Source organism: Aotus nancymaae, unplaced genomic scaffold, assembly GCF_030222135.1.
Source record: "Aotus nancymaae isolate 86718 unplaced genomic scaffold, 86718_ANA_hifiasm-v0.15.2.pri h1tg000067l, whole genome shotgun sequence".
NCBI lineage: Eukaryota > Metazoa > Chordata > Mammalia > Primates > Aotidae > Aotus > Aotus nancymaae.
Genome location: NW_026988482.1, coordinates 5,290,858 through 5,305,958, shown reverse-complemented (window position 1 = coordinate 5,305,958; position 15,101 = coordinate 5,290,858). Strand labels below are relative to the sequence as shown.

The 15,101-nt window shown below is 46.9% G+C and overlaps 1 protein-coding gene across 4 annotated transcripts in view; it reads left to right on the top strand.

Annotated features, from left to right (window-relative positions):
• ABCC5 (ATP binding cassette subfamily C member 5) overlaps positions 1 to 2,501 on the top strand; it is a 96,645-nt gene extending 94,144 nt beyond the window's left edge. For 3 of the 4 annotated variants that reach the window (XM_012457259.3, XM_012457253.2, XM_012457268.2), the window contains one exon: positions 1,044 to 2,495. In XM_012457259.3, the coding sequence (XP_012312682.2) occupies positions 1,044 to 1,145 (102 nt within the window). In that variant the 3' untranslated portion in view covers positions 1,146 to 2,495. Of the gene's footprint in view, positions 1 to 1,043 lie in introns of all 4 variants that reach the window. The other variant, XM_012457249.2, reaches the window with a different exon arrangement.
• Positions 2,502 to 15,101: the final 12,600 nt, after the last annotated feature.

The following is a 15,101-nucleotide window of genomic DNA, read 5'->3' as shown; positions in this document are numbered from 1 at the left end:
AATAGACATGTGACTAAGTCACTCCCTGACTTCCTTTTTTTTCCCCTGACAACTAGACATTCTGAGCACTTCCATTTCCCTCTACAGGGTTAGATCAGCTTACTTAACAAAATGACATTTGTCTGGCGTGCCCTTGACTTGAGCTGCAACTTCTCTCCCCTGCAGTTTATTTTTATTTAGTTAGTTAGAGATGGAGTTTCACTCTTGTTGCCCAGGCTGGAGTGCAATGGCGTGATCTCGGCTCACTGCAACCTCCACCTCCCGGGTTCAAGTGATTCTTCTGCCTCAGCCTCCTGAGTAGCTGGGATTACAGGTGTGCCCCACCACGCCCTGCTAATTTTTGTATTTTTACTAGAGACAGGGTTTCACCATGTTGGTCAGGCTGGTCTCAAACTCCTGACCTCAGGTGATCCACCTGCCTCAGCCTTTCAAAGTGCTGGGATTTACAGGTGTGAGCCACTGTGCCCAGCCTACTGTTATTTATTTATTTATATATATATATTTTTGAGACAGAGTCTTGTTCCATCGCCCAAACTGACATGCAGTGGTGCGATCTCTGCTCACTTCAGCCTCTGCCTCCAGGTTCAAGTGATGCTCCTGCCTCACCCTTTGCAGTAGCTGGGATTGTAGGTGCCCGCCACCACACCCAGCTAATTTTTGTCTATTTAGTAGAGACGGGGTTTCGTTATGTTGGCCAGGCTGGTCTTGAACTCCTGACCTCAGGTGATCCGCCTGCCTCTGCCTTCAGAAGTGTTGAGAGTATTACAGGCCCGAGCCAAAGGCACCCAGCCTCCTATAGGTTATAGGCCTGGTCGGTTGGTTCCTTCACTCCCAAGGCTGAAGGAATTTGGATTTATGTGAAGGAGGTCTGGAAGTCTTTTTCTCTGTCCTTTCTCTTACACCCTGGTTAGTTGAAAATAAAAAAAATAAGCGGGGAGGTGCGCGAAGACTAGTTGAATTGTCTCCAGATTCCACCCTCAGGCATCCCCCAATCACCTTGCGGGACCCAGAGCTGCATCCTGAGCGGTCTCCTTCTTTTGCAGGTGGTGGAGTTTGACACCCCATCAGTCCTCCTGTCCAACGACAGTTCCCGATTCTACGCCATGTTTGCTGCTGCAGAGAACAAGGTCGCTGTCAAGGGCTGACTCCTCCCCGTGGACGAAGTCTCTTTTCTTTAGAGCATTGCCATTTCCTGCCCGGGGCCGGCCCCTCATCGTCCTCCTACCGAAACCTTGCCTTTCTCGATTTTATCTTTCGCACAGCAGTTCAGGATTGGCTTGTGTGTTTCACTTTTAGGGAGAGTCATATTTTGATTATTGTATTTATTCCATATTCATGTAAACAGAATTTAGTTTTTGTTCTTAATTGCACTCTAAAAGGTTCAGGGAACCATTACTATAATTGTATCAGAGGCCTATAATGAAGCTTTATACGTGTAGCTATATCTATATACAATTCTGTACATAGCCTATATTTACAGTGAAAATGTAAGCTGTTTATTTTATATTAAAGCAAGCACTGTGCTGAGAACAGTGCATATTCCTATCATTTTTGTACAGTTTGCTGTACTAAAGATCTGGTTTTGCTATTAGACTGTAGGAAGGGTAGCATTTCATTCTTCTCTAGCTGGTGGTTTCACAGTGCCAGGTTTTCTGGGTGTCCAAAGGAAGACGTGTGGCAATGGTGGGCTCCGACAGCCCCCTGTGCTGCCTCCCCGTGGCCACTCCAGGGCGGGTGGAGAGGGGCGGGCGACTGGAGACCAGGCAGGGCGCCGTAAGTTCTCAGGCCTCCTGCCTTCTGTCCTGGTGTCACTGTTTCAGGAGAGCAGCGGGGCGAAGCCACAGGCCCCTTTTCACTCCCTGCGTCGGGAATGGGAATCACAGAGACATTCCTCCGAGCCGGGGAGTTTCTTTCCTGCCTTCTTCTTTTTGCTGTTGTTTTTAAACAAGAATCGGTCTATCCACAGAGAGTCCCACTGCCTCAGGTTCCTACAGCTGGCCACTGCACAGAGCTCTCCAGCTCCAAGACCTGTTGGTTCCAAGCCCTGGAGCCAACTGCTGCTTTTCGAGGTGGCACTTTTTATTTGCCTATTCCCACACCTCCACGGTTCAGTGGCAGGGCTCAGGATTTCGTGGGTCTGTTTTCCTTTCTCACTGCATTGTCGCACAGTCTCTCTCTCTCTTTCTTTCTCTCCCCCCAAAGTCTGCAACTTTAAGCAGCTCTTGCTAATCAGTGTCTCACACTGGCGTAGAAGTTTTTGTACTGTAAAGAGACCTACCTCAGGTTGCTGGTTGCTGTGTGGTTCGGTGTGTTCCTGCAAACCCCCTTCGTGCTGTGGGGCTGGTAGCTCAGGTGGGCGTGGTCACTGCTGTCATCAGTTGAATGGTCAGCGTTGCATGTCGTGACCAACTCGACATTCTGTCGCCTTAGCATGTTTGCTGAACACCTTGTGGAAGCAAAAATCTGAAAATGTGAATAAAATTATTTTGGATTTTGTAAAACTCTTGGTGTATAAAACGGTTCTCTGGGAAGGGAGTGAGATATCCTTGAGTGGCTTTGGGATCTGAATATCCAGCGATGGAGTTACATCTGCGAAGGACTGGTGGCAAAGCTGGTTGGCTGCAGGGGCCATGGAGTCCAGAACGCCTGCCATCATCTCTCTGGTCCTTAGTCCCGCTGCTGCCTGTGTTCCTGGGCATGGTCCCCAAATAAAGCTCCTTGGCTGCCCATAAGAGGGTGGGAAGTGGAAAGGTGAATGGCTGTAGTGAGGTGGGTGGTCATGGTGAGATGTATTTCAAATGCGTAGTTTGGCTGGGTGCGGTAGCTTACACCTGTAATCTCAGCACTTAGGGAGGCCGAGGCAGGCAAATCATGAGGTCAGGAGATCAAGACCATCCTGGCCAACATGGTGAAACCCTGTCTCTACTAAAAATAAATTAGCTGGGTGTGGTGGTGGGTGCCTGTAATCCCAGCTACTCAGGAGGCCTTGGCAGGATTTCTGAAACCTGGGAGGCGGAGGTTGCAGTGAGCCGAGATTGCACCATTGCACTCCAGCCTGGGTGACAGAGCAAGACTGTCTCAATAAATAAATAAATAAATAAATAAATAAATAAATAAATAAATAAATAAATAGTTTGTTGAGGATTCTTAGCCATCCAAACAATATAATTACTGTTTCAGCGAATTCATTCAGAGTCACCCATTGAAAGTTAGTACCCATTCAAAAGGGTGCTCACTCTGAAGTTTCTGACTGTATTGTGTTTAATGCAGCCAAGAAAGCTTTTAAACTGTTCGGTATTCGGTATTCGTTTGCCGGCCCTTGATAGAAATTCTGTCATACCCAGCCATTTTTCCAAAGGACCTGTACTGCCTGGAGAACCCAGGGGCTTGACTCTAAAGTTAAAAATTCTGTTCCGTGGATGTCACACTTCAGGTGCTCAGTAGCTTATGCGACCTGTGCCTGCCGGGTTGTCCATGCAGGTCTGGGAAGTTTCCATCACTGCAGGAAGCTCCGCAGGGCCCCACCAATCTAAATGGTAAGCACTTTTACTGAGGTACTAGATTTATCTTCTAAGGAGGTAACAAGGTCAGCAGAACAAGGCACTTGATGGTCTTCCTGTTCTGTTCTCTCAGTCCTGTTCTCTCAGTTCTGTTCTCTCAGTTCTTTTCTCTCAGTTCCGTCCTCTTTCAGTTGCGTTCTCTCAGTTCCGTTCTCTAAGTTCTGTCCTCTCTCAATCCCATTCTCTCAGTTCCGTTCTCTCTCAGTTCCGTTCTCTCAGTTCCGTTCTCTCTCAGTTCTGTTCTCTCAGTTCCGTTCTCTCAGTTCCATTCTCTCTCAGTTCTGTCCTCTCTCAGTTCTGTTCTCTCAGTTCTGTTCTCTAAGTTCTTTTCTCTCAGTTCCGTCCTCTCTCAGTTCCGTTCTCTCAGTTAGGTTCTCTCAGTTCTGTCCTCTCTCAGTTCCGTTCTCTCAGTTCCGTTCTCTCAGTTCTGTCCTCTCTCAGTTCCGTTCTCTCAGTTCCGTTCTCTCTCAGTTCCGTTCTCTCAGTTCCGTTCTCTCTCAGTTCTGTTCTCTCAGTTACGTTCTCTCAGTTCCATTCTCTCTCAGTTCTGTCCTCTCTCAGTTCTGTTCTCTCAGTTCTGTTCTCTAAGTTCTTTTCTATCAGTTCCGTCCTCTCTCAGTTCCGTTCTCTCAGTTCGGTACTCTCAGTTCTGTCCTCTCTCAGTTCTGTCCTCTCTCAGTTCCGTTCTCTCAGTTCCGTCCTCTCTCAGTTCCGTTCTCTCAGTTCCGTTCTCTCTCAGTTCCGTTCTCTCAGTTCCGTTCTCTCTCAGTTCTGTTCTCTCAGTTCCGTTCTCTCAGTTCCATTCTCTCTCAGTTCTGTCCTCTCACAGTTCTGTTCTCTCAGTTCTGTTCTCTCAGTTCTTTTCTCTCAGTTCCGTCCTCTCTCAGTTCCGTTCTCTCAGTTCCGGTCTCTAAGTTCTGTCCTCTCTCAATCCCATTCTCTCAGTTCCGTTCTCTCTCAGTTCCGTTCTCTCAGTTCCGTTCTCTCTCAGTTCTGTTCTCTCAGTTACGTTCTCTCAGTTCCATTCTCTCTCAGTTCTGTCCTCTCTCAGTTCTGTTCTCTCAGTTCTGTTCTCTAAGTTCTTTTCTCTCAGTTCCGTCCTCTCTCAGTTCCGTTCTCTCAGTTCGGTTCTCTCAGTTCTGTCCTCTCTCAGTTCCGTTCTCTCTCAGTTCCGTTCTCTCAGTTCCGTTCTCTCAGTTCTGTACTCTCTCAGTTCTGTTCTCTCAGTTCCGTTCTCTCAATTCTGTCCTCTCTCAGTTCCATTCTCTCTCAGTTCTGTTCTCTCAGTTCCGTTCTCTCAGGTCCATTCTCTCTCAGTTCTGTCCTCTCTCAGTTCTGTTCTCTAAGTTCTTTTCTCTCAGTTCCGTCCTCTCTCAGTTCTGTTATCTCTCAGTTCTTTTCTCTTGGTTCTGTCCTGTCTCAGTTCCGTTCTCTCAGTTCCGTTCTCTCCCAGTTCCGTTCTCTCAGTTCCGTTCTCTCCCAGTTCCATTATCTCAGTTCTGTTCACTCTGTTCTGTCTTCTCTCAGTTCCGTTCTCTCAGTTCTGTCCTGTCTCAGTTCCGTTCTCTCAGTTCCATTATCTCTCAATTCCGTTCTCTAAGTTCTTTTCTCTCAGTTCCGTCCTCTCTCAGTTCTGTTCTCTCTAAGTTCTTTTTCTCATTTCCGTTCTCTCTCAGTTCTGTTCTCTCAGTTCTGTTCTCTAAGTTCTTTTCTCTCAGTTCCGTTCTCTCAGTTCCATTCTCTCTCAGTTCTGTTCTCTCAGTTCCGTTCTCTCAGTTCTGTCCTCTCTCAGTTCCGTTCTCTCAGTTCCGTTCTCTCAGTTCTGTCCTCTCTCAGTTCCGTTCTCTCAGTTCCGTTCTCTCTCAGTTCCGTTCTCTCAGTTCCGTTCTCTCTCAGTTCTGTTCTCTCAGTTCCGTTCTCTCAGTTCCGTTCTCTCAGTTCTGTCCTCTCTCAGTTCCGTTCTCTCTCAGTTCCGTTCTCTCAGTTTCGTTCTCTCAGTTCCGTCCTCTCTCAGTTCCGTTCTCTCAGTTCTATTCTCTCAGTTCCGTTCTCTCAGTTCCGTTCTCTCTCAGTTCTGTCCTCTCTCAGTTCTGTTCTCTCAGTTCCGTTCTCTCCCAGTTCCGTTCTCTCAGTTCCGTTCTCTCCCAGTTCCATTCTCTCAGTTCTGTTCTCTCAGTTCTGTCTTCTCTCAGTTCCTTCTCTCAGTTCTGTCCTGTCTCAGTTCCGTTCTTTCAGTTCCATTCTCTCTCAGTTCTGTTCTCTAAGTTCTTTTCTCTCAGTTCCATCCTCTCTCAGTTCTGTTCTCTCTAAGTTGTTTTCTCTCAGTTCCGTTCTCTCTCAGTTCTGTTCTCTCTCAGTTCTTTTCTCTCAGTTCTGTCCTGTCTCAGTTCCATTCTCTCAGTTCCGTTCTCTCCCAGTTCCGTTCTCTCAGTTTCGTACTCTCAGTTCGGTCCTCTCTCAGTTCCGTTCTCTCAGTTTCGTTCTCTCTCAGTTCCGTTCTCTCAGTTCCATTCTCTCAGTTCCGTCCTCTCTCAGTTCCGTTCTCTCTCAGTTCCATTCTCTCAGTTCCATTCTCTCAGTTCCATTCTCTCTCAGTTCTGTCCTCTCTCAGTTCTGTTCTCTCAGTTCTGTTCTCTCACTTCTTTTCTCTCAGTTCCGTCCTCTCTCAGTTCCGTTCTCTCAGTTCCGTTCTCTAAGTTCTGTCCTCTCTCAATCCCATTCTCTCAGTTCCGTTCTCTCTCAGTTCTGTTCTCTCAGTTCCGTTCTCTCTCAGTTCTGTTCTCTCAGTTCCGTTCTCTCAGTTCCATTCTCTCTCAGTTCTGTCCTCTCTCAGTTCTGTTCTCTCAGTTCTGTTCCCTAAGTTCTTTTCTCTCAGTTCCGTCCTCTCTCAATTCCGTTCTCTCAGTTAGGTTCTCTCAGTTCTGTCCTCTCTCAGTTCCATTCTCTCAGTTCCGTTCTCTCAGTTCTGTCCTCTCTCAGTTCCGTTCTCTCAGTTCCGTTCTCTCTCAGTTCCGTTCTCTCAGTTCCGTTCTCTCTCAGTTCTGTTCTCTCAGTTCCGTTCTCTCAGTTCCATTCTCTCTCAGTTCTGTCCTCTCTCAGTTCTGTTCTCTCAGTTCTGTTCTCTCAGTTCTTTTCTCTCAGTTCCGTCCTCTCTCAGTTCCGTTCTCTCAGTTCCGTTCTCTAAGTTCTGTCCTCTCTCAATCCCATTCTCTCAGTTCCGTTCTCTCTCAGTTCTGTTCTCTCAGTTCCGTTCTCTCTCAGTTCTGTTCTTTCAGTTCCGTTCTCTCAGTTCCGTTCTCTCAGTTCCATTCTCTCTCAGTTCTGTCCTCTCTCAGTTCTGTTCTCTCAGTTCTGTTCCCTAAGTTCGTTTCTCTCAGTTCCGTCCTCTCTCAGTTCCGTTCTCTCAGTTAGGTTCTCTCAGTTCTGTCCTCTCTCAGTTCCGTTCTCTCAGTTCCGTTCTCTCAGTTCTGTCCTCTCTCAGTTCCGTTCTCTCAGTTCCGTTCTCTCTCAGTTCCGTTCTCTCAGTTCCGTTCTCTCTCAGTTCTGTTCTCTCAGTTCCATTCTCTCAGTTCCATTATCTCTCAGTTCTGTCCTCTCTCAGTTCTGTTCTCTCAGTTCTGTTCTCTCAGTTCTTTTCTCTCAGTTCTGTCCTCTCTCAGTTCCGTTCTCTCAGTTCCGTTCTCTAAGTTCTGTCCTCTATCAATCCCATTCTCTCAGTTCCGTTCTCTCTCAGTTCTGTTCTCTCAGTTCCGTTCTCTCTCAGTTCTGTTCTCTCAGTTCCGTTCTCTCAGTTCCATTCTCTCTCAGTTCTGTCCTCTCTCAGTTCTGTTCTCTCAGTTCTGTTCTCTAAGTTTTTTCTCTCAGTTCCCTCCTCTCTCAGTTCCGTTCTCTCAGTTAGGTTCTCTCAGTTCTGTCCTCTCTCAGTTCCATTCTCTCAGTTCCGTTCTCTCAGTTCTGTCCTCTCTCAGTTCCGTTCTCTCAGTTCCGTTCTCTCTCAGTTCCGTTCTCTCAGTTCCGTTCTCTCTCAGTTCTGTTCTCCCTCAGTTCTTTTCTCTTAGTTCTGTCATGTCTCAGTTCCGATCTCTCCCAGTTCCGATCTCTCAGTTCCGTTCTCTCAGTTCTGTCCTGTCTCAGGTCCGTTCTCTCAGTACCGTTCTCTCTCAGTTCCGTTCTCTCAGTTCCGTTCTCTCAGTTCTGTACTCTCTCAGTTCTGCTCTCTCAGTTCCGTTCTCTCAATTCTGTCCTCTCTCAGTTCCATTCTCTCTCAGTTCTGTTCTCTCAGTTCCGTTCTCTCAGTTCCATTCTCTCTCAGTTCTGTCCTCTCTCAGTTCTGTTCTCTAAGTTCTTTTCTCTCAGGTCCGTCCTCTCTCAGTTCTGTTATCTCTCAGTTCTTTTCTCTTGGTTCTGTCCTGTCTCAGTTCCGTTCTCTCAGTTCCGTTCTCTCCCAGTTCCGTTCTCTCAGTTCCGTTCTCTCCCAGTTCCATTATCTCAGTTCTGTTCACTCTGTTCTGTCTTCTCTCAGTTCCATTCTCTCAGTTCTGTCCTGTCTCAGTTCCGTTCTCTCAGTTCCATTATCTCTCGGTTCTCTTCTCTAAGTTCTTTTCTCTCAGTTCCGTCCTCTCTCAGTTCTGTTCTCTCTAAGTTCTTTTCTCTCAGTTCCGTTCTCTCTCAGTTCTGTTCTCTAAGTTCTTTTCTCTCAGATCCGTTCTCTCAGTTCCATTCTCTCTCAGTTCTGTTCTCTCAGTTCCGTTCTCTCAGTTCTGTCCTCTCTCAGTTCCGTTCGCTCAGTTCCGTTCTCTCAGTTCTGTCCTCTCTCAGTTCCGTTCTCTCAGTTCCGTTCTCTCTCAGTTCCGTTCTCTCAGTTCCGTTCTCTCTCAGTTCTGTTCTCTCAGTTCCGTTCTCTCAGTTCCGTTCTCTCTCAGTTCTGTCCTCTCGCAGTTCTGTTCTCTCAGTTCTGTTCTCTCTCAGTTCTTTTCTCTCAGTTCCGTCCTCTCTCAGTTCCGTTCTCTCAGGTCCATTCTCTCCGTTCTGTCCTCTCTCAGTTCTGTTCTCTCAGTTCTTTTCTCTCAGTTCCGTCCTCTCTCAGTTCCATTCTCTCAGTTCTGTCCTCTCTCAGTTCCGTTCTCTCAGTTCCCTTCTCTCTCAGTTCCGTTCTCTCAGTTCGGTTCTCTCTCAGTTCTGTTCTGTCAGTTCCGTTCTCTCAGTTCCATTCTCTCTCAGTTCTGTCCTCTCTCAGTTCTGTTCTCTCAGTTCTGTTCTCTAAGTTCTTTTCTCTCAATTCCGTCCTCTCTGAGTTCCGTTCTCTCAGTTCCGTTCTCTCAGTTCTGTCCTCTCTCAGTTCCGTTCTCTCTCATTTCCGTTCTCTCAGTTTCGTTCTCTCAGTTCCGTCCTCTCTCAGTTCCGTTCTCTCAGTTCTATTATCTCAGTTCCGTTCTCTCAGTTCCGTTCTCTCTCAGTTCTGTCCTCTCTCAGTTCTGTTCTCTCAGTTCCGTTCTCTCCCAGTTCCGTTTTCTCAGTTCCGTTCTCTAAGTTCTGTCCTCTCTCAATCCCATTCTCTCAGTTCCGTTCTCTCTCAGTTCCGTTCTCTCAGTTCCATTCTCTCTCAGTTCTGCCCTCTCTCAGTTCTGTTCTCTCAATTCTGTTCTCTCAGTTCTTTTCTCTCAGTTCTGTCCTCTCTCAGTTTTGTTCTCTCTCAGTTCTTTTCTCTCAATTCTGTCCTGTCTCAGTTCCGATATCTCAGTTCCGTTCTCTCCCAGTTCCGTTCTCTCAGGTCCGTTCTCTCAGTTCTGTCTTCTCTCAGTTCCGTTCTCTCAGTTCCGTTCTCTGAGTTCCATCCTCTCAGTTCTGTCCACTCTCAGATCCATTCTCTCTCAGTTCTGTTCTCTCAGTTCTGTTCTCTAAGTTCTTTTCTCTCAGTTCCGTTCTCTCAGTTCTGTCCTCTCTCAGTTCCGTTCTCTCAGTTCCGTTCTCTCAGTTCTGTCCTCCCTCAGTTCCGTTCTCTCAGTTCTGTTCTCTCAGTTCCGTTCTCTCAGTTCCATTCTCTCTCAGTTCTGTCCTCTCCGAGTTCTGTTCTCTCAGTTCTGTTCTCTAAGTTCTTTTCTCTCAGTTCCGTCCTCTCTCAGTTCTGTTCTCTCTCAGTTCTTTTCTCTTAGTTCTGTCCTGTCTCAGTTCCGTTCTCTCAGTTCCGTTCTCTCAGTTCGGTTCTCTCCCAGTTCCGTTCTCTCAGTTCTGTTCTCTCAGTTCTGTCCTCTCTCAGTTCCGTTCTCTCAGTTCCGTTCTCTCTCAGTTCCGTTCTCTCAGTTCCGTTCTCTCCCAGTTCCGTTCTCTCATGTCCGTTCTCTCAGTTCTGTCTTCTCTCAGTTCTGTTCTCTCAGTTCCATTCTCTCAGTTCTGTCCTCTCTCAGTTCCATTCTCTCTCAGTTCCGTTCTCTCAGTTCTGTCCTCTCTCAGTTCCGTTCTCTCAGTTCCGTTCTCTCAGTTCTGTCCTCTCTCAGTTCCGTTCTCTCACTTCCGTTCTCTCTCAGTTCCGTTCTCTCAGTTCCTTTCTCTCTCAGTTCTGTTCTCTCAGTTCCGTTCTATCAGTTCCATTCTCTCTCAGTTCTGTCCTCTCTCAGTTCTGTTCTCTCAGTTCTGTTCTCTCAGTTCTTTTCTCTCAGTTCCGTCCTCTCTCAGTTCCGTTCTCTCAGTTCCGTTCTCTAAGTTCTGTCCTCTCTCAATCCCATTCTCTCAGTTCCGTTCTCTCTCAGTTCTGTTCTCTCAGTTAGGTTCTCTCTCAGTTCTGTTCTCTCAGTTCCGTTCTCTCAATTCCATTCTCTCTCAGTTCTGTCCTCTCTCAGTTCTGTTCTCTCAGTTCTGTTCCCTAAGTTCTTTTCTCTCAGTTCCGTCCTCTCTCAGTTAGGTTCTCTCAGTTCTGTCCTCTCTCAGTTCCGTTCTCTCTCAGTTCTGTTCTCTCAGTTCCGTTCTCTCAGTTCCATTCTCTCTCAGTTCTGTCCTCTCTCAGTTCAGTTCTCTCAGTTCTGTTCTCTCAGTTCTTTTCTCTCAGTTCCGTCCTCTCTCAGTTCCGTTCTCTCAGTTCCGTTCTCTGAGTTCTGTCCTCTCTCAATCCCATTCTCTCAGTTCCGTTCTCTCTCAGTTCTGTTCTCTCAGTTCCGTTCTCTCTCAGTTCTGTTCTCTCAGTTACGTTCTCTCAGTTCCATTCTCTCTCAGTTCTGTCCTCTCTCAGTTCTGTTCTCTCAGTTCTGTTCTCTAAGTTCTTTTCTCTCAGTTCCATCCTCTCTCTGTTCCGTTCTCTCAGTTCGGTTCTCTCAGTTCTGTCCTCTCTCAGTTCCGTTCTCTCTCAGTTCTGTTCTCTCAGTTCCGTTCTCTCAGTTCGAGTCTCTCTCAGTTCTGTCTTCTCTCAGTTCTGTTCTCTCAATTCTGTTCTCTAAGTTCTTTTCTCTCAGTTTCGTCCTCTCTCAGTTCTGTTCTCCCTCAGTTCTTTTCTCTTAGTTCTGTCATGTCTCAGTTCCGATCTCTCCCAGTTCCGATCTCTCAGTTCCGTTCTCTCAGTTCTGTCCTGTCTCAGTTCCGTTCTCTCAGTACCGTTCTCTCTCAGTTCCGTTCTCTCAGTTCCGTTCTCTCAGTTCTGTACTCTCTCAGATCTGTTCTCTCAGTTCCGTTCTCTCAATTCTGTCCTCTCTCAGTTCCATTCTCTCTCAGTTCTGTTCTCTCAGTTCCGTTCTCTCAGTTCCATTCTCTCTCAGTTCTGTCCTCTCTCAGTTCTGTTCTCTAAGTTCTTTTCTCTCAGGTCCGTCCTCTCTCAGTTCTGTTATCTCTCAGTACTTTTCTCTTGGTTCTGTCCTGTCTCAGTTCCGTTCTCTCAGTTCCGTTCTCTCAGTTCCATTCTCTCTCAGTTCTGTCCTCTCTCAGTTCTGTTCTCTAAGTTCTTTTCTCTCAGTTCCGTCCTCTCCCAGTTCCGTTCTCTCAGTTCCGTTCTCTCCCAGTTCCATTATCTCAGTTCTGTTCACTCTGTTCTGTCTTCTCTCAGTTCCGTTCTCTCAGTTCTGTCCTGTCTCAGTTCCGTTCTCTCAGTTCCATTATCTCTCAGTTCTGTTCTCTAAGTTCTTTTCTCTCAGTTCCGTTCTCTCAGTTCCATTCTCTCTAAGTTCTGTTCTCTCAGTTCCGTTCTCTCAGTTCTGTCCTCTCTCAGTTCCGTTCGCTCAGTTCCGTTCTCTCAGTTCTGTCTTCTCTCAGTTCCGTTCTCTCAGTTCCGTTCTCTCAGTTCTGTCCTCTCTCAGTTCCGTTCTCTCAGTTCCGTTCTCTCTCAGTTCCGTTCTCTCAGTTCCGTTCTCTCTCAGTTCTGTTCTCTCAGTTCCGTTCTCTCACTTCTGTTCTCTCTCAGTTCTGTCCTCTCTCAGTTCTGTTCTCTCTCAGTTCTTTTCTGTCAGTTCCGTCCTCTCTCAGTTCCGTTCTCTCAGGTCCGTTCTCTCAGTTCTGTCCTCTCTCAGTTCTGTTCTCTCAGTTCTGTTCTCTCAGTTCTTTTCTCTCAGTTCCGTCCTCTCTCATTTCCATTCCCTCTGTTCCATTCTCTCAGTTCTGTCCTCTCTCAGTTCCGTTCTCTCAGTTCCCTTCTCTCTCAGTTCCGTTCTCTTAGTTCCGTTCTCTCTCAGTTCTGTTCTGTCAGTTCCGTTCTCTCAGTTCCATTCTCTCTCAGTTCTGACCTCTCTCAGTTCCGTTCTCTCAGTTCTATTCTCTCTCAGTTCCGTCCTCTCTCAGTTCTGTTCTCTCAGTTCTATTCTCTCAGTTCCGTTCTCTCAGTTCCGTTCTCTCTCAGTTCTGTCCTGTCTCAGTTCCGTTCTTTCAGTTCCATTCTCTCTCAGTTCTGTTCTCTAAGTTCTTTTCTCTCAGTTCCGTCCTCTCTCAGTTCTGTTCTCTCTAAGTTGTTTTCTCTCAGTTACGTTCTCTCTCAGTTCTGTTCTCTCTCAGTTCTTTTCTCTCAGTTCTGTCCTGTCTCAGTTCCATTCTCTCAGTTCCGTTCTCTCCCAGTTCCGTTCTCTCGGTTCCGTTCTCTCAGTTCGGTCCTCTCTCAGTTCCGTTCTCTCAGTTTCGTTCTCTCTCAGTTCCGTTCTCTCAGTTCCATTCTCTCAGTACCGTCCTCTCTCAGTTCTGTTCTCTCTCAGTTCCATTCTCTCAGTTCCGTTCTGTCAGTTCCATTCTCTCTCAGTTCTTTCCTCTCTCAGTTCTGTTCTCTCAGTTCTGTTCTCTCAGTTCTTTTCTCTCAGTTCCGTCCTCTCTCAGTTCCGTTCTCTCAGTTCCGTTCTCTAAGTTCTGTCCTCTCTCAATCCCATTCTCTCAGTTCAGTTCTCTCTCAGTTCTGTTCTCTCAGTTCCGTTCTCTCTCAGTTCTGTTCTCTCAGTTCCGTTCTCTCAGTTCCATTCTCTCTCAGTTCTGTCCTCTCTCAGTTCTGTTCTCTCAGTTCTGTTCTCTAAGTTCTTTTCTCTCAGTTCCGTCTTCTCTCAGTTCCGTTCTCTCAGTTAGGTTCTCTCAGTTCTGTCCTCTCTCAGTTCCGTTCTCTCAGTTCCGTTCTCTCAGTTCTGTCCTCTCTCAGTTCCGTTCTCTCAGTTCCGTTCTCTCTCAGTTCCGTTCTCTCAGTTCCGTTCTCTCTCAGTTCTGTTCTCTCAGTTACGTTCTCTCAGTTCCATTCTCTCTCAGTTCTGTCCTCTCTCAGTTCTGTTCTCTCAGTTCTGTTCTCTAAGTTCTTTTCTCTCAGTTCCGTCCTCTCTCAGTTCCATTCTCTCAGTTCGGTTCTCTCACTTCTGTCCTCTCTCAGTTCCGTTCTCTCTCAGTTCTGTTCTCTCAGTTCCGTTCTCTCAGTTCCATTCTCTCTCAGTTCTGTCTTCTCTCAGTTCTGGTCTCTCAGTTCTGTTCTCTAAGTTCTTTTCTCTCAGTTCCGTCCTCTCTCAGTTCTGTTCTCTCTCAGTTCTTTTCTCTTAGTTCTGTCATGTCTCAGTTCCGATCTCTCCCAGTTCCGATCTCTCAGTTCCGTTCTCTCAGTTCTGTCCTGTCTCAGTTCCGTTCTCTCAGTACCGTTCTCTCTCAGTTCCGTTCTCTCAGTTCCGTTCTCTCAGTTCTGTACTCTCTCAGATCTGTTCTCTCAGTTCCGTTCTCTCAATTCTGTCCTCTCTCAGTTCCATTCTCTCTCAGTTCTGTTCTCTCAGTTCCGTTCTCTCTGTTCCATTCTCTCTCAGTTCTGTCCTCTCTCAGTTCTGTTCTCTAAGTTCTTTTCTCTCAGGTCCGTCCTCTCTCAGTTCTGTTATCTCTCAGTTCTTTTCTCATGGTTCTGTCCTGCCTCAGTTCCGTTCTCTCAGTTCCGTTCTCTCAGTTCCGTTCTCTCCCAGTTCCATTATCTCAGTTCTGTTCACTCTGTTCTGTCTTCTCTCAGTTCCGTTCTCTCAGTTCTGTCCTGTCTCAGTTCCGTTCTCTCAGTTCCATTATCTCTCAGTTCTGTTCTCTCTAAGTTCTTTTCTCTCAGTTCCGTCCTCTCTCAGTTCTGTTCTCTCTCAGTTCTTTTCTCTTAGTTCTGTCCTGTCTCAGTACCGTTCTCTCAGTTCCGTTCTCTCAGTTCGGTTCTCTCCCAGTTCCGTTCTCTCAGTTCTGTTCTCTCAGTTCTGTCCTCTCTCAGTTCCGTTCTCTCAGTTCCGTTCTCTCTCAGTTCCGTTCTCTCAGTTCCGTTCTCTCCCAGTTCCGTTCTCTCATGTCCGTTCTCTCAGTTCTGTCTTCTCTCAGTTCTGTTCTCTCAGTTCCATTCTCTCAGTTCTGTCCTCTCTCAGTTCCATTCTCTCTCAGTTCCGTTCTCTCAGTTCTGTCCTCTCTCAGTTCCGTTCTCTCAGTTCCGTTCTCTCAGTTCTGTCCTCTCTCAGTTCCGTTCTCTCACTTCCGTTCTCTCTCAGTTCCGTTCTCTCAGTTCCTTTCTCTCTCAGTTCTGTTCTCTCAGTTCCGTTCTATCAGTTCCATTCTCTCTCAGTTCTGTCCTCTCTCAGTTCTGTTCTCTCAGTTCTGTTCTCTCAGTTCTTTTCTCTCAGTTCCGTCCTCTCTCAGTTCCGTTCTCTCAGTTCCGTTCTCTAAGTTCTGTCCTCTCTCAATCCCATTCTCTCAGTTCCGTTCTCTCTCAGTTCTGTTCTCTCAGTTAGGTTCTCTCTCAGTTCTGTTCTCTCAGTTCCGTTCTCTCAATTCCATTCTCTCTCAGTTCTGTCCTCTCTCAGTTCTGTTCTCTCAGTTCTGTTCCCTAAGTTCTTTTCTCTCAGTTCCGTCCTCTCTCAGTTAGGTTCTCTCAGTTCTGTCCTCTCTCAGTTCCGTTCTCTCTCAGTTCTGTTCTCTCAGTTCCGTTCTCTCAGTTCCATTCTCTCTCAGTTCTGTCCTCTCTCAGTTCAGTTCTCTCAGTTCTGTTCTCTCAGTTCTTTTCTCTCAGTTCCGTCCTCTCTCAGTTCCGTTCTCTCAGTTCCGTTCTCTGAGTTCTGTCCTCTCTCAATCCCATTCTCTCAGTTCCGTTCTCTCTCAGTTCTG